The sequence below is a fragment of the Capricornis sumatraensis genome, chromosome 15 (genome assembly GCF_032405125.1).
Source record: "Capricornis sumatraensis isolate serow.1 chromosome 15, serow.2, whole genome shotgun sequence".
In the NCBI taxonomy this organism is placed as follows: Eukaryota; Metazoa; Chordata; class Mammalia; order Artiodactyla; family Bovidae; genus Capricornis; species Capricornis sumatraensis.
Window position 1 is genome coordinate 58,246,159 of NC_091083.1, and position 21,020 is coordinate 58,267,178.

Below are 21,020 nucleotides of genomic sequence, written 5' to 3' on the forward strand. Positions count from 1 at the left end.
GTTTTATTTTGGAGTATAGCTGATTTACAATATTGTGTTGGTTTTGAGTATACAGCAGGGTGGTTCAGTTATGCACATATTCATTTGTCTAGGTTATCACAGAATATTGAGCAGGGTTCCCTGCACTGTACCGTAGATCCTCGGCACATTGTCTGTTTGAAAAGATTCATTCATTTATCTGGCTGCTCCAGGTCTTAGTTGTAGCATTTGGATTCTTTGGGCTTCGCCAGTGTCTCCGTGGTAAAGAACTTGCCTGGCAATGCAGGAGACACAGGTTCGATTCCTGGGTCAGGAAGATCCCCTGGAGGAGGAAATGGCAACCCACCCAGTATTCTTGCTTGGAGAATCCCCTGGACAGAGGAGCCTGGCTGGCGTGCTACGGTCCTTGGGGTTGCAGAGTCAGACACAACGGAGCACATTTATGTACACTGTAGAATTCTGTGGTTTTGGCATACAGACTCTTCAGCTGTGGCATGTGGGGTCTAGTTCCCCGACCAGAGGTTGAACCCGGGCCCCCTGCATTGGGAGCAGAGATCTCTTAGCCACTGGACCACCAGGGAGGTCCCAGTTATCTATTTTTTGTGTAGCTGTGTGTATATGTTAAACCCAGTCTCCTAAATTACCTTTCCCCGCTCCCACCTTCCCCCTTGGTAACGGTAAATTTACTTTCTAAGTCTCTGAGTCTGTTTCTGTTTTGTCAATAAGTTCATTTGTATCAGTTCTTTAGATTCCATATACAAGTGATATGATATTTGTCTTTCTCTGACCTACTTCGCTTAGTGTGATCATCTCTAGGTCCACCCATGTTGCTGCATATGGCGTTACTTTATTCTCTTTCATGGCTGAGTAATACCCCATTGTACATATGTACCACGTCATCTTTATCCACTCATCTGTCAGTGGATACTGAGGTTGCTTCCTCGTCTTGCCTGTTGTAAATAGTTCTGCAGTGAGCATTGGGCTGTGTGTATCTTTTCAAAATACAGTTTTCTCCAGATATGTGCTCAGGAGTGGGATAGCAATCCCTAGATCATATGATAAATTTGTTTTTAGTTGTTTAAGGATCTCTGCTTAGATCTGCCCATTTTTAAATTTTTTGTTTTTTTGATATTGAGCTGCATGAGCTGTTTGTATATTTTAGAGATTAATCCCTCGTAGGCTGCATCATTAGGAAATATTTTCTCCCGTTCTGTGGGTTGTCTTTTTCTTTTGCTTTTTCTTTTGCTGCAGCATGGCTCATTTGAAAGGGTTGTCTTGGAGGGTGCGCTCATAACGGGCACACATACAAGTGGTTCTTCTGGATTGAGAGTTGCAGATGTGACCCTGGGGAAAGGCTGTATTTCCTGATGTGATGATGGGTGTTGAAGGAGCCGGGACCAGCAGCTCCAAAGACTTCTCAGATGTGTACATTGGATGGAGCTCCCATCTGGCTCAGCAGGGAACACCTGTTGTTGTGATGGCTGGCAGAAGGTTCTTGGCCTTGAGGTTTTCAGCTGTCCCTGTGGGGCTTCCCACTCAGCGGGCTCCTTGGGCCACACCCCTGCCCGGCTGAGTCCTTCTTCTGTGGGGTGCCTTATGCCCACCCTCTGCGAGCCTGGCTTTGGGGCGAGGTGTTCATAGGATTCCCTTTCAGCCCCATCGCTAATCCGTCATGGGAAATTGTGTGAAAGTTGTGTTACTGTTTCTAGTGGAATCTAGGGTGTAATTGGTGCTGGTTTTAGAAGCTAGAATTAATGTCACACTGCCTGCTAGGATTTGGTTTCCAGTGATGTAACTGGAGCCCCATGAAGGGTGAGTGGTCCTCCGTGTCTTGTGTCTCTGTTGGGGAGGGGGGTCTCAGGTCACAATGGACACACGAGGGGTCCTGTTCCTGGAAGGAGTGTCTGGGCTTCGGGCACTCCAGGCATGGCCCCAGGCATGAGAGTGGTGGGCAATGCTGTCTTGAGGTCCAGCCTAGTACCCAGGGATGGGGACCTGATGGGAGAAGAGGTCAGGCTGCCTCCCCCAGAGCCAGTGGCGGGCTTGGGATGTGACGTGCTCCTGGGCAGGACTCGGGTCTGAGGCTCCAGCTGCGACCTCTCCTGAGACACCTGGTGCCTTGTGCACTTGGCCCTCAGGCAGCCCATGTGGGGAGCACACTTGGCCATGGGGTTTCTTGCCAGGTCCTGGCCTCCTGACCTGCAGGCCGGTGCGGGGTGCTGTGGGGTGGACGAGGTGTGAGGAGCTCCGCTTGCCTGGGTGATGGCTACTCCTTGAATCGGTGAAAACTCCTCTCGTGTCTCTGTCGTCCTGTGCGCCATCTCTGCTGGCAGGTGTGCTCAGAGCCCAGGGATGGGGTTCATAGCAGCTCTCTCTCCTCCTCAGGGCTGTTGGCTCCCCGTGGAGTCGGGCCCTGGGGCGCATTCCTGACACCAGCCCCCTCCCCCGCCCCCTAGGTATGGTCCTCGTGCGGAGCGAGAATGGGCAGCTGCTCATGATCCCTCAGCAGGCCCTGGCTCAGATGCAGGCCCAGGCCCATGCCCAGGCACAGCCACAGACCACCATGGCGCCGCGCCCGGCCACCCCCACAAGTGCCCCTCCCGTGCAGATCTCCACCGTGCAGGTGAGCACGCGCCCAGCCTGCGGGGGTTGGGGGTGGGACAGCTCGGCTGCCCTGGGAGGAGCTCGGGTCTCCACCTGCACCCCTCCGCTGCACCCCGTCCTGTGACACCCCTCCTGCACCTCCATTTCCTCCTCTGCAAAGTGCAGATCCTGCCGCCTTGTAGGTCCATGACGGATGGTTAGGACACTTGAGCAGGGGACCCAGTGAGTCCTGAGCCTCGTTAGCTGTTGTGACCAGGGGGGCGCAGAGGAGCTTTGCAGAACTATGTTAAACAGCGCCCCCCCACCACACATAGATGTGTGAGCCTTGGGGGCTACTCCCCCCACCCCCAGGCTGTGCCCCCTCACCGAGGCTGTGACAGGAGGACAGGTTCAGTGCCTGGGACTCTCCCCTCCCCCAGGTTCTGCCTCCTGGTGCCTTTCTGTCCCTTCTGAGCTGGTTGACTGGGCAGAGACTAACATGGAGACTAGAGGAGTCCTGACGGCTCTGTCGTCCTGTGACTACAGCCGCATCCCCTGGAGTTGGTGTCCTGCGCTGTAGACAGAGGGGCCCCTCCCTGAGCATCTGAAACAGCCCTGAGCAGCTCGCAGGGTCTGTGGAGGTCCGTTCCATCAGATGTTTATAAGATGTTCACTTTGACTGTTGTGTGATTACAGGAAATCAAAGTGTTGATTTCCCAGACACACGCTTCCCTCGAAGACCATGTGGGAGGCTCTGCTAAGGAGTGTGTTACAGTTATATGGTGACAGTTAGGGGGCTTCACTGACACTGGTGCCTACCCTGGGGGCCCAGGTGTGCTCTCTGTGCTGAAGAAAGGACCGTGTGGTGTGCCGCCTCTCACTTTCCTGCTTTTAGGCGACAACTCCTTGTTTTTCAGGCGCCCGGGACCCCCATTATTGCACGGCAGGTGACCCCAACGACCATAATCAAGCAGGTGTCTCAGGCCCAGACGACGGTACAGCCCAGCACCGCACTGCAGCGCTCGCCCGGGGTTCAGGTGAGCTGGGGGCTGGGTGATGCCCTTGATGCTGGGGTCAGGGGTCGGGCCTCACGAGTTTGGGTGCTGCCAGGGTTCGGGATTTGGGGCAGGAGATGCTTTGGAATAAAGTGCCTTTTCTCTGCCCACCAGTGCAGGAGAGGCCAGGCTTCTCTAAAACTACACAGAGTTTAGCACCAGCCGCACTTTCAGAAGCCTCTCACTGTGCTGGAAGTGCAATTAAAAAACGTCACCTGCTGACGTTTGATGGTGCAGTGTCTCTGGAGCAGAAACAGTCTACATAGTGTGTGTGTGTTGCACCGAGGAGGCTGTGTCCTTGCTGTGTGTGTGTTACTGTGTGTAGCTATCACAACACCCTCCCTGGTGGGTGCCGGCAACGTGGTGTGGGGGCTTCTGGCCCTGATCCTGAGTGCAGCCAGCTTGGCCTCCTCACTCGCCTTGGTCTCCCCGCTTGGCCTGGTGTTGTCCTCATCTGTCTCTTGGTGCCTGCAACCGTGACACTGCTTTCAGAGCAGCTGGAGGGGCAGTTGGTCCCAAGTAGACGAGCTCGGTGGTCTCTTCCTGCGACAGGAGCTGCATGGCAATGGTGCTTCCTGGGGTTGGGAGTCGTCTGGCCGAGTTCAGCCTGGTTGGAGTGTCTGGGGCTTCAGTTGTAGAGAGAGGAGCCTTTTCTGAGAAGGTAGTGAAGCTCATAGTGAGCTTTTGCACCAGGCTTCTCAGAACAGGTTCTGTCTGCCATCTCAGTATTGTCCAGGTGGAAGGTGTTTTCATGGGGCTAGTGGGAGCATGTGTGAGGGGAGCATCTTGACAGAAATGAAATGAAAACCTCCAAGAACGGGATGTGCCCTGGCTGTTTCTGATTGTCCAGAAGCAGCTCTGCTGTGCCTGCTGGTCGGTTCTCTCCCTTTTCTTTCTCTGAAGTTTTTTATTTGCCATTTTCTTGTTACAAAAGTAGTAAGTGCTTAATGTTACAAGTGAAAGACAACATCAGTGATAAAGAAAGCCCACCATCTCTTCTGACTGACATTCCTCCTGGGAAACCAGTGTTTACAGCCTGAGGTTGCAGACAGCTGCCTGCCCAGGGCCCCCCTGTCCCTTTGCCCGCCATGAGCAGCACCATCTGAGCACCTGCTTTGCTGAGAGCAGCCGCACGTGAGTCATGCTCAGGGTTGTACTGCCCCCTACCTTCCAAAGTCATAAGAAAGTTTGAAAAATTGGAGAAGTCTAGATTTTTACATTGGAAGAGTGCTAATTTACAATAAAGAAGCAGTGAACTTGTGCACGATTGCTCACATAGGGTTAGAAATCGCGAGAGTTTGACGAGCCCAGTTGTTGTTTGGTGTCTAGTTGTTCGTTTGTTTAAATGTATTTGTTTAGCAAAGTCACCCCTCCGTCTCAGCACCAACTACATTGAGCCCCTGCCTGGTCGAAAACCATTTCCAGAGTGTTTCTGGATGTGACTCGCTTTGGGGGAGCAGAGAAGGGTGTTGTGGCAGCAGAGGGGAGCCTGGGACCCCAGTGAGTCCCGGTGCTGCCCCGTGGGGGGGCCTGCCTGTGTGACACACTGGATTTCTTGTCGCCAGCCTCCCTGCACGAGCCAGGAGATGGGCTTTTCAGTCTGTGTCTCTGTTTTCTTTTTTTCCTTTTAATTTCTGAAATGTGATCTGGGTGGCTATGAAAAGGTTACTTGTCCTGGCCTCCCTGTGACACTCCGGATTGACTCCTGATAGCCAGGTTCCTTCTGGCCGTTGGCTTTGCTTCTGTCAGTTTTTGCTGCAGGTGCAAAGCGCTGCTTCCTTGGTGCTCAGGGTGGCAGCTCTTGGGGACACAGCCGTGGGGCTGAAATGGTCCCTCGAGGTCTCAGGTCCTGCGGGGCCTGCCCGCTGCGGGGAGTCTCACGAAGGCCGTCTTTTTACCTCATGCTTTGGATTCTTGTAGCCTCAGCTTGTTTTGGGTGGCGCTGCTCAGACAACCTCACTTGGGACGGCGACAGCTGTTCAGACGGTGACACCTCAGCGGACGGTCCCAGGGGCCACCACCACCTCGACAGCTGCCACGGTGAGAGCCGCCTCGGGAGCCACGGGGCTGTGTGTGGTGGTCATGCTGCCCCAGCCTGCACGTGGGGAGCCATTGGGGTTTCCATGGCCCCGTACATGACGGGGTCTGAGGGCAGTGGCCTCTGCAGGGCCGCAGCGGGGCTCCAGCATCCTGCATCAGGCTTTCGGACTGTGGGAACGTCTGTGTAATGAAGCCCAGACCAGCTGCATTCAGGGACGACGGGGCCTGCACAGCAATTGTAGCCTGTCAGAGCAGTGGCGTCATCCTCTTCAAGTTTATTTCCAGCAGTTTTCCTACATGTGGATGAGTGTTTAAACCAGTGGGATTGTGCTCTCTTTGTGATTTAAAACTTTTTCGTGTTTCTTTGCTAAGTGTTTTTCAGCATCTTTTTTAGTAGCTGTGTCACGATTCTGTTCCTTTTATTGTGCACTTAGGTATCGGTTTTTCTTTATGATAAGCAACATCACAGTGAACGTCTTGTAGATTGTCTTTTTGCATTTATCAGTTACATTTCTGAAAGAATTGCTGGGCTAAGTGAGCTGTGAATTTGATCTGTGCCTTGGGAGCACATGTTTTGGCTTATACTCCCATCATCAGGCGATGAGAGTAACTGCATCTTTCTGAAAGACATTTTAGAGAAGAAATATACATTTCTTGTATGATACACAGCAACCTAGTTAAACCAAAGGCTATGATAATAGTCTGCTTTGTAAGAGTTTTTCACTTATACCTTCTTAATTTCTATCCAGGAAACTATGGAAAACGTGAAGAAATGTAAAAATTTTTTATCTACGTTAATAAAACTGGCTTCGTCTGGTAAACAGTCTACAGAGACGGCCGCTAATGTGAAAGAACTGGTACAGAATCTGCTGGTAAGAGCCCACATGCCGGCCCCTTCCTTAGAGTGCAGTACTTGGCTACTGGCGGGGGTGGCGGTGGCCGTAGTCTGGGCCCCTCTCCCCTTGTCCCGACACTTTCACCCCTGGCTTCTCGGAGCCTCGCACCTGGACAGCTCTCCTAGCATCTCCTTTTCCATGTCAGTCGCTTGGCATGCTGGCCACACAGGAGTGATGTGAATTCACCAAAGAGATGGTGGGTGTTTTAAGGGCTTTCCCTCTCACTCCTCCACGTCTTCTACGGAGGGTTTTGAGTGACTCGGAAGCGGAAGGCAGAGTGACGAGCCCTTGCGGGCCAGCTGAAGGCTTCGCGGGTCCTGAGTTCTTACCTGGCTTTGCATCTGCTGTGCCGTGTTGCTGCCCACAGCCCCTCCCCAGTCTCATAGGTATTTAGTCCCGATTCCTGGACATAGCCTGGGAACTTCGGGACCCTCGCAGCCCCCAGGCTCCTGGAAGCTGAGTCCAGTGTCACCTGCAGGGCTTGGGCAGTCGTCAGGCTCACTTCTGGCTGCTGCCTCCGTGTCGCTGTTAACCTGGGGTCCCCTCCTTCCCCCTTTCCTTGCTCTCGGTTTCTTTGTCCAGGAAGCCTGGTGGTTTAGCACACGGGCTGATGGCCATTTCTGTCCTGCTGCTGCTGGGTTTGTCAGCGCTGACCCTCCGCTTGCAGCCTCCTTTCCGTGCCACGGGCTCTAGCTGGAGGGGAGCCGCCCCTGTGCTGGACACGGGGGTTTGGGGCTGGAAAGGAGTGAAGTTGCGCTCTCACAGCAGAAATGATCACTTCAGACACGCCTTACATATTTTCAAGAAACTAAGAGATTGAAAAACAGTCTCACCTCCTGAGAGGAACAAGAACTCCCAGCTTTTTGTTTCAGTTACAGTTTACCTTCTAATGAACCTTTGTAGTTAAAACATGCTGTTCGTTCTTCCCACGGCCCCTTGTCTGAAGCCCCTCCGGGGACTGGAAGCACGGGCTCATCTCACGTCTCTCTCACTTCCCAAAAGAGCCCAGCGCTGTCCCCCTGTGCTGTGCCTTTCTCAGGGTTCTGGGACCCCCGTCCTGCCCTCTTTGCAGCCCTGACTGCTCCCTCCTTGACTTGGGCCCAGTCAGCCCCGGGCTTGGAGGCTGCTGGGAGGTGACCCTGCGTGAGAGGGTGCAGGTAGGCACCTTGTCTCATAGGACTCCTGGGTGTGGGCAGAGCCAGCTGGGTCGGTGCTCACGCCTCCAGGGCACCTGTGCTGCCCCGTCCCTGCCCACCTCTGGTCCTCCCGGGCTCATGCCCGCTTGCTGTGGCCCTTCTCATCTGGGCACGCGCTTCTCTCTCTGGCGCCCCAGCTACTCTGGGGTCTCAGTGTAGGTGTGGTCTCTCCAGGGAAGGGTGTCGCTGGCCTGCCTTACCTTCTGACTTGGTCTCGGGGGTACCTTTAGGTTTGTCTGTCTCCTGGCAGAATGCCTGATGTGTGGTGGTAGTAAGAAAGTTGAGGAATGGCACAGTTGAGCCCACAGCCAGGAGGGAGGAATAACTGTTTGTAAAACTCGAGACCTGGAGAAATACTGAATAAAGATACATGCGTGCAAACTTGTATTCACAGAAGAATTTTAATGTGAATTTTGTCTTTAAGGATGGAAAAATCGAAGCAGAAGATTTCACTAGTCGGTTATACCGAGAACTTAATTCTTCACCTCAACCTTACCTTGTGCCTTTCCTGAAGGTAATCCGAAGCCCGCTGCGCGCGCCCAGTGTTGGGTGGGGGCGGGGGGCTCCTCTGGGGAGGGGTGGACTTGCACGGTTGTCACCCGTGCATTTGCAGTTTTCAAGCCCCTGAGGCAGACTGTCAGGTTTTCTTTCTGGAGGCTTTCCTGTATGTTTCGAGACCCCCACTGCTGCTACCACAATGTCGTGTTGCACCTGAGGATCCAGAAGGGCCCTGTCCCCTTAGAGGGCGGCCCCTGTGCCCGAGGCTGAAGGGGGCCGCACTGCTGGGAGGCAGGTGTCGCTCAGACGCCTCTGCTGCCCTAAATGTGCTTTAACCGCCTGTCAGAAATGCCGCTTCTGATTGGTGTTGAAACGTTTCCAGCTAGTCCTCACTGAGGGTGGCCCTGCCCAGCGGCAGTGACAGTGTGGGGTGCTGACCCTGGGCCCCTTGAAGCCCCACACCGACGCTGGGGCCTATTCTCCGGGTCCTGCTTTTTTGGGTCAGAGGAAGGGGTCGTGCTGCCAGCCGACCCCATGTCTGTCTTTCCGCCCAGAGGAGCTTGCCCGCCTTGAGACAGCTGACCCCCGACTCCGCAGCCTTCATCCAGCAGAGCCAGCAGCAGCCACCAGCCTCACAGGCCACCACCGCGCTCACCGCCGTGGTGCTCAGTGGCTCGGTCCAGCGCACGGCCGGGAAGACGGCGGCCACCGTGACCAGCGCCCTCCAGCCCCCTGTCATCAGCCTCACGCAGCCCACACAGGTGGGCGTCGGCAAGCAGGGGCAGCCCACTCCGCTGGTATGAAGGCCGAGCTTTGCCCTGCTCCCCACCCGCCCACCTGCCCACAGCCCAGAGAAACTGGCAGGGGGAGTTTGGGGTGTTAAATCCTGAGCAGGGAACTGTCAGGTTGAGATGAGGGCCCTGCAGGTTCGTAGTTTATTTCTCAGTAAAGCAAAGTAAGCCTGTCTGTTTCTACCCTCTGGCATGTCCATTATCTGTACGACGGTTCAGGGTGTCCTGGGTTAAGTGGACACAGCGTGTGTGTGGTGCATCTCAGCCGGGCGTTGTCTTCAAACAGGAGCCATGGCCCAAACACACGGAACCGACACAAGTGCTGAGTGTTGGGCATGTCAATTTTCATGGCTTAGGACCCAGCTCTGCAGCCGTGGTTTGGGGCCTGGAGATTCCCAGGTTTGCAGCTGCTGATGGTGGATTGGTGTGTGGTTCTGATCCAGGTTCTGGCTGTGCAGCTGTGGAGAAGCCGTCTCTGCTGGAAAGAGTGAGGTTTGAACCTGCTCCGGCAGGCAGGTGGAGTTCGCCAAGCATAGAAAGGCAGTTGCTGGTTTTTTTTTCTCTCTCCAATTTCAAAGGGGTTTTGTTCCTAAGTTGCGTGTGTTTGCTCAGTCGTTGTGACCCCATGGACTGTAGCCCTCCAGGCTGCTCTGTCGATGGGGATTTCTGGGCAAGAATACTGGAGTGGCTTGCCATTACTCCTCTAGGGGATCTTCCTGACCCAGGGATCGAACCTGTGTCTCCTGGACTGAAGACAGATTCTTCACCTGGGAAGGTCCTTTGTTCCTACTGTTGTTTATCAGTTGCTCAGTGGTATCCAACTCTTTGCCACTCCATGCACTGCTGCATGCCAGGCTTCTCTGTCCTTCAGCATCTCCTAGAACTTTCTCAAATTCATGTCCATTAAGTCAGTGATGCCATTCAACCATCTTGTCCTCTGTTGTCCCCTTCTCCTTCTGCCTTCAGTCTTTCCCAGCATCAGGGTCTTTTCCAGCGAGTCGTCTCTTCACATCAGGTGGCCATAGTGTTGGAGCTTCAGCTTCAGCATCAGTCCTTCCAATAAATATTCAAGGTTGATTTCCTTTAGGATTGACTGATTTGATCTCCTTGCAGTCCAGGGAACTCTCAAGAGTCTTCTCCAACACCACAGTTCAAAAGCATCAATTCTTCAGCTCTCAGCCTTCTTTATGGTCCAGCTCTCACATCTGTACATGACTCCTGGAAAAACTAGCTTTGACTATATGGACCTTTGTTGGCAAAGTGTGATGTCTTTGTTTTTTAATACATTGTCTAGGTTTGTTATAGCTTTTTTCCCGAGGAGCAAGTGTCTTTTCATTTCATGGCTGTAATCATTGTCTTCAGTGATTTTGGAGCCCAAGAAAAGAAAATATGGTGCTGTTTCCACTTTTTCCCCATCTGTTGGCCATGAAGTGATGGGACCACATGCCATGATCTTAGATTTTTTTGAATGTTCCTATAGACAGTTAAAATCTTTAATGAAACAATGGAGGTCTTTGTGTTACTTTCGTAGGTTGTAGAGTGTGTATTTTATGATAACGCCCAACTGATACTCAGGTGGGTGATCAGAGTCATGAGCGGAGTCCTGGTTTCTCACCTGCTCAAATTGAAATCTGTGTTACTTTCTGCCTTCGTTGATGGTGAGGGAGATGGGCTCCACAGAGATGGAGAAGTGTGTGCTGGCCACGGCTGGAGCCAGTGTGCCTTGGGCCAGTGTAAGGGCAGGGCTCCCTGAGCCCCTCCTCCAGAGTGGAGGGCTCTGCTTTGATCATGCTTCATTGCAGCAGAAAGATGAGACACAGCAGAGTTAGGCACTGCGATCATCACCTGCTGCCCTTGAAGCCTGTGGGGACAGGAAACCCTGAGGTTTTCCCTGAGCTTCTGCCAAAACGTGGCCTGCACCTCTGGGGGCCATCGTGCATCTGTTCTTCCGGATGTTGTGAATTTCCACAGGATTTATTGCAGAGTTAATGTGGTCCAGGGCACCCCCCGCCCAGCCCCCTCCTCGAGTGCTTGTAGCACAGGGCAAGCCCCCAGGTGACTTTTGTAAAACTCAGAAGCTGGGTTTTGAGCATCTGGCCTGAGGCTGTGGTGGGTCTCAGGCGGCCCTGGCACCCGTGCTGGCATCTGGGGAGAAGCTGCTTGTTCCCGCTGGTTCAGAAGCTCTCGGGACCGTGTCCCCTGGGCGCTGACCTCAGGGCCCCACATGCAGCTCTGCTCCAGGAGCTCGAGGTGGTGTGGAGGCACTAGACCTGGGGTACCATCCAACCTGCCCGGTCCCTTTGGACGGCCGGGACCCTGGGCTGGGGACGGGTGCCGGCAGCCCCCTTGGGGGTGGGGGTGTGTGCTCACGTGCCCCGCGGGCTCTCTCCAGGTGATCCAGCCGCCACCCAAGCCTGGAGCGCTGATCCGGCCGCCGCAGGTGACACTGACGCAGACGCCCATGGTCGCGCTCCGGCAGCCCCACAACCGCATCGTGCTCACCACGCCCCAGCAGATCCAGCTGAACCAGCTGCAGCCAGGTGAGCGCCTGACCCTGTCCGCCTGGTCCTCATCACTGTGGGATTCATAGCTCAAGCTTGGCTGCTTCACATGTGCCCTTCAGTCCCCACCCTGGCAGCATGGCTTTTAGAGGACGGGATTCCTTACCAGCAGTCATTCTTACACCTCGGAAAGTTTGATGAAGTGCAGGAAAATAAGTGCTTGAGAGAGTCTCCCTGCATTTTTACTCTAGTTTAGAGTTAGTAACGGTGTTTCTTACGGTTTAGGAATCTTCCTTGTGGCGGGTTGGGGGTAATGGCCTCCCTCGGCCCACTCAGGCCTGGCGCGAGTCTGTGCAGGGGGTACACTCTTGTGTCTTGCTCTGCAGTCCCTGTGGTGAAACCTGCTGTGTTACCTGGAACCAAAGCTCTTTCTACTGTCTCCGCACAAGCTGCTGCTGCACAGAAAAATAAACTCAAGGAGCCCGGGGGAGGCTCATTTCGGTAAGGAGTGTGCACAAGAGGCGCCAGAGGGAAGGCCACGTGGGTGCCGGCCTGTGCCTAGGAGCGACTGCTCTGTGGCACCTTTTGAAGCTGTGTTACCTCCACACTCAGCTCTGATCTCCATGCGTGTATTTTCCCACTAAGCAACTCGGGGAGGTTTGTTGCAGACACAGGGTGGGAAGGCAAGCCAGCTGACTCTGTGCAAGCTGGCAGGAGGTTTGTTTCTGAGATACGATGGCTCAGCCTTCTGAGTGCATCTTGGTCCTCATAGAGGACGCATCCTGTGACCTTCCATCAGTTTCAGAGCCTTTAGAGGTTCTGTGCTCTGGTTTCTTGACGGGCAGCTGGTCTGAGTGTTGCCCTAGGAATGGCTGTGGTATCTCCTCTGGTTTCAGTCCAGAGGTGGTGAAGTGGGCACATGTTGGGGGCCCGTTGGTCCTTCCCTTCACGGACGCTCCGGCCCCAAAACGGTTAGGGAGCAGGCCTGGTGTTGGCAGCACTGGGAGCCTTCGGGGCCCACATTAGAGCTGGGCTCCAGACAGGGCGAGGAGGTGGGGGCCAGGCACGGTGGGAAGGATGCTCATGAGGGTGAGGGAGGTTGTGGAGGTGGGAGACACGTCTACTGGCAGGTCAGAGAGGAAAGAAACGAGGGCTCCCAGAGGCCATGCTTCCTTCTGCAGGTGAGGGAGCCAGCTATGCAGAGCAGGTTAATCAGATGGGCCTGGTGGGGTTGGGTCCCTGCTGAACACTCAGGTGACAGTTCTGGGAAAGCCACGGCTGGGGCTGCCCACCTGCCCTGGGGCCTGGGGCCAGTGATACACAATAGCAGCAGCACACCCAGCGCCCAGGTCTTGTTGTCTAGAACCGATTCTTCCACAGTGACCAGGCGCTTCGCGAGGCTGCAGGTTCCAGGCGGGGGTCAGGAGGATGCAGGATAAGTTAGTGCCTTTCCAGTGGTTAGAAAGCAGTGCTCGAGGGTCAGAGTTTCGCAGAGTTCTACCCCTCATTGAGTTAGAGTCGCTGCCTCTTGTTTCCTGAAGGGACGATGATGACATCAATGACGTAGCGTCCATGGCTGGAGTGAACCTGTCAGAAGAAAGCGCGAGGATATTGGCCACAAACTCTGAGTTGGTGGGCACCCTGACGAGGTCCTGCAAAGACGAGACCTTCCTACTCCCGGCACCTCTGCAGAGAAGGATATTAGAAATAGGTACAGCCCTGGGATGTCGGCCCCCCCCGTGTGGGCTTGGCGAGGACCACAACTGCATGCTCAGTGTGGCGCTGTCCTGGGCTGGGGGGACACACCTTGTTCCTGGTCACCTGTTTTGCCAGGGCTGTGCTTTCCATGGGGTTGACAGTGGTGGTCTCAGGGAAGCAGGTGTAGACCCCCTCCCCTGCAGGCCTGCCTGGGGTGCCCTCGGGTTGCATAAAGCCGTAACCAGTGAATAAGAGGAAGACAGTGAAGGGAAGAACAGAGCTCCAGTGATGGTAAAGTGCTGCCTGTCCCCAGGGAAGAAACATGGCATCACGGAGTTGCACCCAGACGTGGTGAGTTATGTGTCGCATGCCACGCAGCAGAGGCTGCAGAACCTGGTGGAGAAGATATCGGAGACGGCCCAGCAGAAGAACTTCTCTTACAAGGTAACTGCCGTTTCCCTGGGGGACACTCCCTGTTGTTAGGCAGCCAAGTGTCCAGCCTGTTTCGAGTTTTCCCAGAACTGGATTTGGGGAAGAGGCTACTGCTTTCAGCCTCATGGCGCCCTTGGGTGCCATCCGCCTGGCTGGGGAGGAGGATCCCGAGGGGACTTGGCCTCTGGGTTAAAGAGCTGATCTGCTGGTCCAGGCAGGGGCCTCTTCAGCTCTGCAGTGGGTGGAGTCTTCCACCCATTCTCCCCACTCCCCCGGAATCCTTGCACCTGAGGCCCCAGCTGTCCCTGTAGACCCGAGGGGATCCCGCCCACCTGTGACTTGGAACAGCACTCCGTTTTGTTCTGTGGAGGTCCACTTTCAGGGCACCGTGGAGCAGCCAGGTGCCTGCTGAGCCCTACCAGGCACTGCCTTCAGAGCAGCATTTGGAATAAAAGCATGTAGCCGTTTGCTTTAAAAAAAATTTTTTTTATGTTACTATAAAAATTTTAGCTGTCACTTAAAAAAAAAAATCAAGTGATGTTCGGTCCTGGATTGCGGCACCAAAAAAAAAAAAGTGATGGCCAAAGTGTGTAAAATGAAAACTTCCCTGTGAGCCCCAAGGAGACTCACCTGTGATGGCATGTGAGCGTCCAGAGCACTTATCAGATGTGGAGCTGGGAGGTGGAGGGGGGACGTTGGAGTCTGTGCACCAGCCTGGGGATTGGGCCAAGGGAGGCCGGAAGCGGTACGCCGACTGTCTGGCTGGGCTCCCAAGTTTATGACAAACAGTGTTTTCACTTTTTTGTAGGATGATGAGAGATACGAACAGGCAAGTGATGTCCGGGCTCAGCTCAAATTTTTTGAACAGCTTGATCAAATTGAAAAACAGAGAAAAGACGAACAGGAAAGAGAGATCTTAATGCGGGCAGCAAAGGCAAGTGCTTGCGGCTCACTCAGTTTTCCCATCTCCATGCTGAGTGCTCACACACACGCTCGGGGTGTCCAGTAGCAGGAGCACTCACACACACGCTCGGGGTGTCCGGTAGCCCGAGCGCTCACACACACGTTCGGGGTGTCCCAGAGCCTGAGCGCTCACGCACACACTTGGGGTGTCCGGAAGCCGGAGCACTCACACACACGCTCAGGGTGTCTGGGAGCTGGAGCACTCACACACACGCTCGGGGTGTCCAGTAGCCCAAGTGCTCACACACACGTTCGGGGTGTCCCAGAGCCTGAGCCCTCACACACACGCTTGGGGTATCCGGGAGCCGGAGTGCTCACACACGTTTGGGGTGTCCGGGAGCCCGTGCGCTCACATACACGCCTGGGGTGTCCGGGAGCTGGAGCGCTCACACACACGCTTGGGGTGTCCAGTAGCCCGAGCGCTCACATACACGTTCGGGGTGTCTGGGAGCCAGAGTGCTCACACACACGCTCGGGGTGTCTGGGAGCCAGAGCACTCACACACACGCTCAGGGTGTCTGGGAGCCGGAGCACTCACACACACGCTCGGGGTGTCTAGTAGCCTGCGCGCTCACACACACGCTTGGGGTGTCTGGGAGCCATGCGCTCACACACACACTTGGGGTGTCAGGGAGCCCGAGTGCTCACACACACACTAGGGGTGTCTGGGAGTCTGCGCGCTCACACACATGCTCGGGGTGTCCCGGAACCCGAGTGCTGATACACACGCTTGGGGTGTCCAGTAGCCCGCACGCTCACACACACACTCGGGGTGTCTGGGAGCCCACGTACTCACACACATGCTCAGGGTGTCCCAGAACCCGAGTGCTCATACACACGCTTGGGGTGTCCAGTAGCCTGCGCGCTCACACGCACAGTCGGGGTGTCTGGGAGCCCATGCGCTCACACACATGCTCGGGGTATCCCGGAGTCCGAGCACTCACACACACGCTCGGGGTGTCTGGGAGCCCGTGCACTCACACACACACGTTCGGGGTGTCTGGGAGCCCGAGCGCTCACACACACGCTCGGGGTGTCTGGGAGCCCAAGCGCTCACACACGCTCGGGGTGTCCCGGAGCCCGAGTGCTCACACACACGCTCGGGGTGTCCCGGAGCCCGAGTGCTCATACACGTACTTGGGGTGTCCAGGAGCCCGAGCAGTATTTGAGGGTGACCTCATGACATGGTGCATGGGACAGGGAGCATTCCAACAGCAGCGGCCACTCACTGTGTGGGCAGGTCCCCTAGCTGAGCGGAGCCCTGCAGCCACCATCCTCATGCCATATCACATCAGATTCTGCAGTTGGCAGACCTGCCACAGGCCACATGATGGTTCTTCTGTCCAAGTGGTATTGATTTTCTCAAAAATGTTTTTTTTTTGTGATGATAAATTTTTATCTTTTGGCCAGAAGCATTTAAAAAATTTGACATTTTCTGTTGTAAGACTTAGATTTTGTTATGCACGAATAAGATAACATGTTTGTCAGATGAGAAATGTTTAGGTCATAACTTATTTTTCTTTTTTACCTGTTTGAAAAAATAGTCTCGATCCAGACAAGAAGATCCAGAACAGTTAAGGTTGAAACAGAAGGCAAAGGAGGTAAGCTTTTCTAGTCCAGGAACCTGAATGGCACACTGGAAAGTGTGTTTGTATTCAGCCTGAGCGCTGATGGGTGAGAGAGGGGCTGAGGAAGTGATGGCATACCTGCAGTGGGCCTCCACGTAGCGACTGACACCTCTCCAGGTGTTTGCCTGTGCAAACCGTTTGTGTCCTGGTTTTACATTTCATGGTAATTTCTCATTCAGGGTATCCGATCTCTATACTCTCAAAATTTGCTCACGTTTTCTGAGCTTTAAAAAAATTTTTTTATTATTGCTTTACTACTTTTGTGATTGTAAAATATGCTTACTGTTTAAAAAAAAGTCAAACTAAAAGTTTAATTTAGAAAAATATGGAAAACCCTTTGGTGTCTGTAAGAAAGACAGACTTACTACTTTCTTGTAGTAAGAAAAAGGTTCATGAAATGACAGTCTCTTGTTTGCTTTTCAAAACAAAGATGCAGCAACAAGAACTGGCACAGATGAGGCAGCGAGATGCCAACCTCACAGCACTAGCCGCCATCGGGCCCCGGAAAAAGAGGAAAGTGGACTCCCCGGGACCGGGATCGGGACCAGAGGTACCGCTCGGATGCAGGGACAGGGGCTGGAGGGCCTCGGGCATCAGCCTCCCGCTCACCCTCCAGGGAGTCAGGCTTTCGCACCATTTACATGTTGTCTCACCGCCCTCAGAATACGTTTTACATTCGATGCTTTATATCAAATCAGCCTATTTGTGGGTGTCACCTGAGCCATCCCTTTGCAGGAGGCGGTTTGAAATCTGTAGCTTATACAATGAGGTTTAGGCTGACTTTGGAGACCATGCGGGGCAGTCAGTCAGCAGAGTGACCTTCCTAGGTGGCTGTCCTCCTTGCGTGTGGACGTGAGGTGAGCCCAGATCCCAGCATGAAGGAAAGCTGTGGCCTGGTTCTGTTGGTCCACATTTTGTTTGGTCTTGTATCTTATATATAATTACAAACCCTCTTTTAAAGTATCATGATTTTTTCCTTTAAACTGCCAGTTGTGAATCTCAGGAAGAAAGAAAACATTGTCTTTTATATTTACCTGCTGACTTGCCATTTCTGATGTTTTGTGTTCCTTCCTCGAGTTCCAGGTTTCCATCAGCAGTATTTCTCTTTGGCTTGAAGGACAGCATTTAGTGTTGCTGGTAGTGCAGTCTGCTTGGTGATGGGATCTTTCAGCTTTTGTTTACTTGAAAGTGGTTGAATTTCCTCCTTAAAATTTTGAATGAAATTTTCCCTGAATAGTCACAGTTTTTTTCTTTCAACTCTATTTTTTTAAAGTTAATTTCTCTCACCTTCTTGAATAGGCCAAGCAAATCTAGATACGTATAACTAAATTTAATAGAATGACAGACGAACAGGGATAAGCAATGCTGAGAATTTTAGCTGCCTTTACATTTTCCCTATCTCCTGAGGCCTAATTTAGTGCTGGTCTCTCTCTCTTTTCCGAGGGAGCTCCTATTCTCATTTAACCGTGTTATCTTGCTCCAGCTCACCAAGAAGATGGGAGATGTCCCAGTGTGCTCTGCAGAATTACAGAGCTCTTATTCTTTCCTAGACCTGAACACAGCCATGAACGTGTGACCATCTGCATCCTGAAAGAAGTTGTTGCATAGTATTCGGGGTTCCACTGTGGTTTTCAGTCCTTGTTTCCTGTTGGTCATGAGTTTCAAGATGACGGTCTTGCTTCTTGGAAGTCTGCTGTCTTTGTTTGTTTAGACTTGGTTCCCTTGCCCTCTGCTGGGGTTTCTCTGGGCTGCTTGGGTCAGTAGCTCACTGTTTCTCCTCAAATTTGCAGCACTTTGGCCTTTAGTTCTCAAACCTATCTCTGTTTCAGTCTTTTCCTGTGGGGTTTCCCAGGTATACCTCTGTTAGTTCTCCCGATATTGCCCTGTGGGTCTCATTCTGTACCTGTTTTTCTGTAATCACTTTCTTCTCTGTTTGAGACCGGATAACCTCTGCTGATCTATCTTCAGATTCTCTGTCATCTTGCCTGTCCAGTGAAGTTTTCCTTTGTTGACGTATTTGCAGCTCTGGGATTTCTGCCTAGATCTTTTTTTTTTTTTAATCATTGCTGATTCTATGCTGAGATTTCCCTGTCTGCTCCTTATTGAGGCCAGATTTTCCCGTCATCCTTGGAACCACTTTGTAAAAGCTGCTCTGACGGTTTGTCACATGCAGCATCTGGGTCATCTTGTCTTGATCTCTGTTGACTGCCCTTCCCTGCAACTGTGGTGACAGCTTCCCGTCTCTCTGCATGTCTAGTCACTGCCACTTGCATGCTGGACGTTGTGAACGATGTATCATCATCCTCTGAAGAGTGTCAGTGCTTATTTAAGTTCAGCAACCAGCTGCTCATCTTGAACATGTGTGTTTTGTGTCTTGCTTTGTTGTTCAGTAGGGTCTGTGGGAATCCACCCAGCGGGGCTCAGTCAGCACATTTGCCTTCCCTCTGAGGTCAGGGTGGGTCTTGCATAGCGTATGATCCTTACTCCTAGGAAAGGCCTTGGCATCTTGACTGGACACCGGGAGTGAGGACGTAGGGTGGGCTGTTCTCCAGCAAGGACTGTCACTTGCGCATGTTTTGGTTACGTCACATGGCTGTTTCATGGTAATCTTAGTTCCATAAGTAACTGGATGGTTAATACTGACTAGTGTGTGTGGGTATCTGTTTAGTCATTTGGTTTTCCAAATCTTATTCTCTGTTGGATTCTTTTGGGATGTTTCCCGGGGGCTGAGTTCCCCAGATTTGTGCATGTTGACGACAGTTTTGATAGCTATAAAATTCTTGGCTCACATTTTCTTTGCTTGAGACTCTTCCTTGAGTAAGTAGTTACACTAGATATTTTCCCCTGGTGTAAAAGGTTTGCTGTCTGTCTGATGACTGTCTGATTTTATTTCTCTTGTGTTTCGTATGCTCTTCTTGCCTGAAGTTGCCCACAGAATTCTTTTCCCTCAAAAGGTGGTTGTTCTTGGGGAGAGGTTGTGTTTATTCAGCATGCAGTTCGAACGTTTTTGTATTCGGGAACATCTTCTTGAATGCCGTTTTTGTTTTTGCTTTCCTCTTCAGAGATTCCTGTTATTTTTATGTTATGTCTTTCCTATCTCCCGTCAGTATTTGCCTGTTCCCTTAGATCGTTTTAATCTCTCTCTTAAAAAGTTTAGTGCTTTTTCCAATTAAAATAAATAAATTTATATTTAAAAAACAAAATTAAAACACTTTAAATTATAAAGTTTGGTGCTTTTTATCATCCTCACTGTCTTCTTTCTTCCTTAGTGTCTTGTTTAATTTGCTCCTGGGCTCTTTTCTAGTGTAGTCTTCATTTCTCAACTGAAATTCTCTTCTGTTGCCAATTTTTCCTTGACTTTGTCAGCTCATTTCCAAGTTTTGCTGATTCGGATTTACGTTCTTCTTTCATGCATTGTATCATTTTCTCAGTGCCTCTGTTTGGAAATAGACATGACAGTTTTGATCTCTTCTTGTGTTTCTGGTGTGTTCCATTATCTCTCTGGGTGGTGGTCTGCTCCGTATTCTCATTTTTCCTTAGGGCAGCTTGTCTGGGGTTCAGCCTTTTCGTGGTTCACTTTTGTGTGAACTGTGCGGTCTTAAACCTCAGGAGGAGGCAGTTTGAAGATTTGCTGGCTTCGCCGAGCTCCTCTTCCATAGTTTCCACATGGTGACAGATGTGCTGTCTGTGATTCTTGGCTCTGCCCCTCTCGACTCTCAGCTGGACCTTTTTGTCTCCTCTGTCCTGTCCTGCTCGGCTTCAGAGGAGTACACTCCTCACAGAGTCCCCTCTGTGTGGGCCCCTGGGTGGTCACAGGCAGAGCTCCTGGTGGCAAGGCCACAGGCAGAGTACCAGCCCGGTCTCGTGGCTGCTCTCCGGTGAACCTGCCCTTCTTCTTGGTGAAGACCCCACGGGTTTGAGACTGCACGGGTGCCCGGCAGCCTTCCGCACAGTTCTGAGGTAGTCTCCAGGCTTGTGGCTGCGTGCAGCTCGTCTCCACTGGTTTTGTTCTGTGTGTTGCCTGCTGGCGTTTGGTTTTGCTTCCTAGCTGCTCTGGATTTTCTTTGGCCTTTGGGAAGATTAAAAACCTCTGATGCCGCTGGCACCATCTTTCCAGAAAGTATTGATTAACATTTTTCAATATGTTTTCTTTTAATTTATAATAGTTTCAAATCTTTAGAAAAGTGGAAAGAGCAGTGTGAGAATCTCCATATCCATATCCTCGGTTCTGAACACTTAGCACCGCTGTTTCAGCACCTCGTCTCTATACACGCCTGTGCACTTGTGTATTATACATGATGTGTACAAGGTCTTTTCCTGATGGATATCCCATCACCCCTAAATGCTGATGATGCTGGACGTTACCACTGCACCTGCGTTACTACTGCACCTACTTCGTTACTACTGCACCCCCTCCCCTCCGCAATCAGGACATCACACCCTGATGGCCCAGGGTCCCCAGACCTTCTTGGGCTTCGCCACCTGTCCAGGGCGTGTGCAGTGTCCAGCTGGCATGTGCTGTGAGCCTGTGCCTGATGCCTGCATTCCTGGCGGTGTTAGAGAGGACAGGCTTCTTGATCTGTTGGGCAAGCCTCAATGTCATCAGGCCGACAGTATTGACTTCTTGTTGCTGGTGACCTTAGCCTTGATTACGTGACTGAGTGCTTGGTTAAGAAAGCAGCCTTCCCCACTGTGTAGCTGCCTAGTCCCTTGGTGTTTATTAGTGTCATGTGAGGAGGGGTCCAGGGTCACGCACTGCT

General features: G+C 52.5%; 1 protein-coding gene across 1 annotated transcript in view; it reads left to right on the top strand.

Moving 5' to 3' along the window:
- Nucleotides 1–21,020, top strand: part of TAF4 (TATA-box binding protein associated factor 4) — a 65,843-nt gene that overhangs the window by 35,338 nt on the left and 9,485 nt on the right. The window contains exons 2-14 of the mRNA XM_068987416.1: nucleotides 2,436–2,602; nucleotides 3,480–3,599; nucleotides 5,538–5,657; nucleotides 6,407–6,529; nucleotides 8,174–8,263; nucleotides 8,802–9,044; nucleotides 11,431–11,578; nucleotides 11,926–12,040; nucleotides 13,081–13,250; nucleotides 13,551–13,681; nucleotides 14,478–14,603; nucleotides 16,177–16,233; nucleotides 16,691–16,810. Of these exons, the coding sequence (XP_068843517.1) occupies nucleotides 2,436–2,602; nucleotides 3,480–3,599; nucleotides 5,538–5,657; nucleotides 6,407–6,529; nucleotides 8,174–8,263; nucleotides 8,802–9,044; nucleotides 11,431–11,578; nucleotides 11,926–12,040; nucleotides 13,081–13,250; nucleotides 13,551–13,681; nucleotides 14,478–14,603; nucleotides 16,177–16,233; nucleotides 16,691–16,810 (1,730 nt within the window). The remainder of the gene's footprint in view (nucleotides 1–2,435; nucleotides 2,603–3,479; nucleotides 3,600–5,537; nucleotides 5,658–6,406; nucleotides 6,530–8,173; nucleotides 8,264–8,801; nucleotides 9,045–11,430; nucleotides 11,579–11,925; nucleotides 12,041–13,080; nucleotides 13,251–13,550; nucleotides 13,682–14,477; nucleotides 14,604–16,176; nucleotides 16,234–16,690; nucleotides 16,811–21,020) is intronic.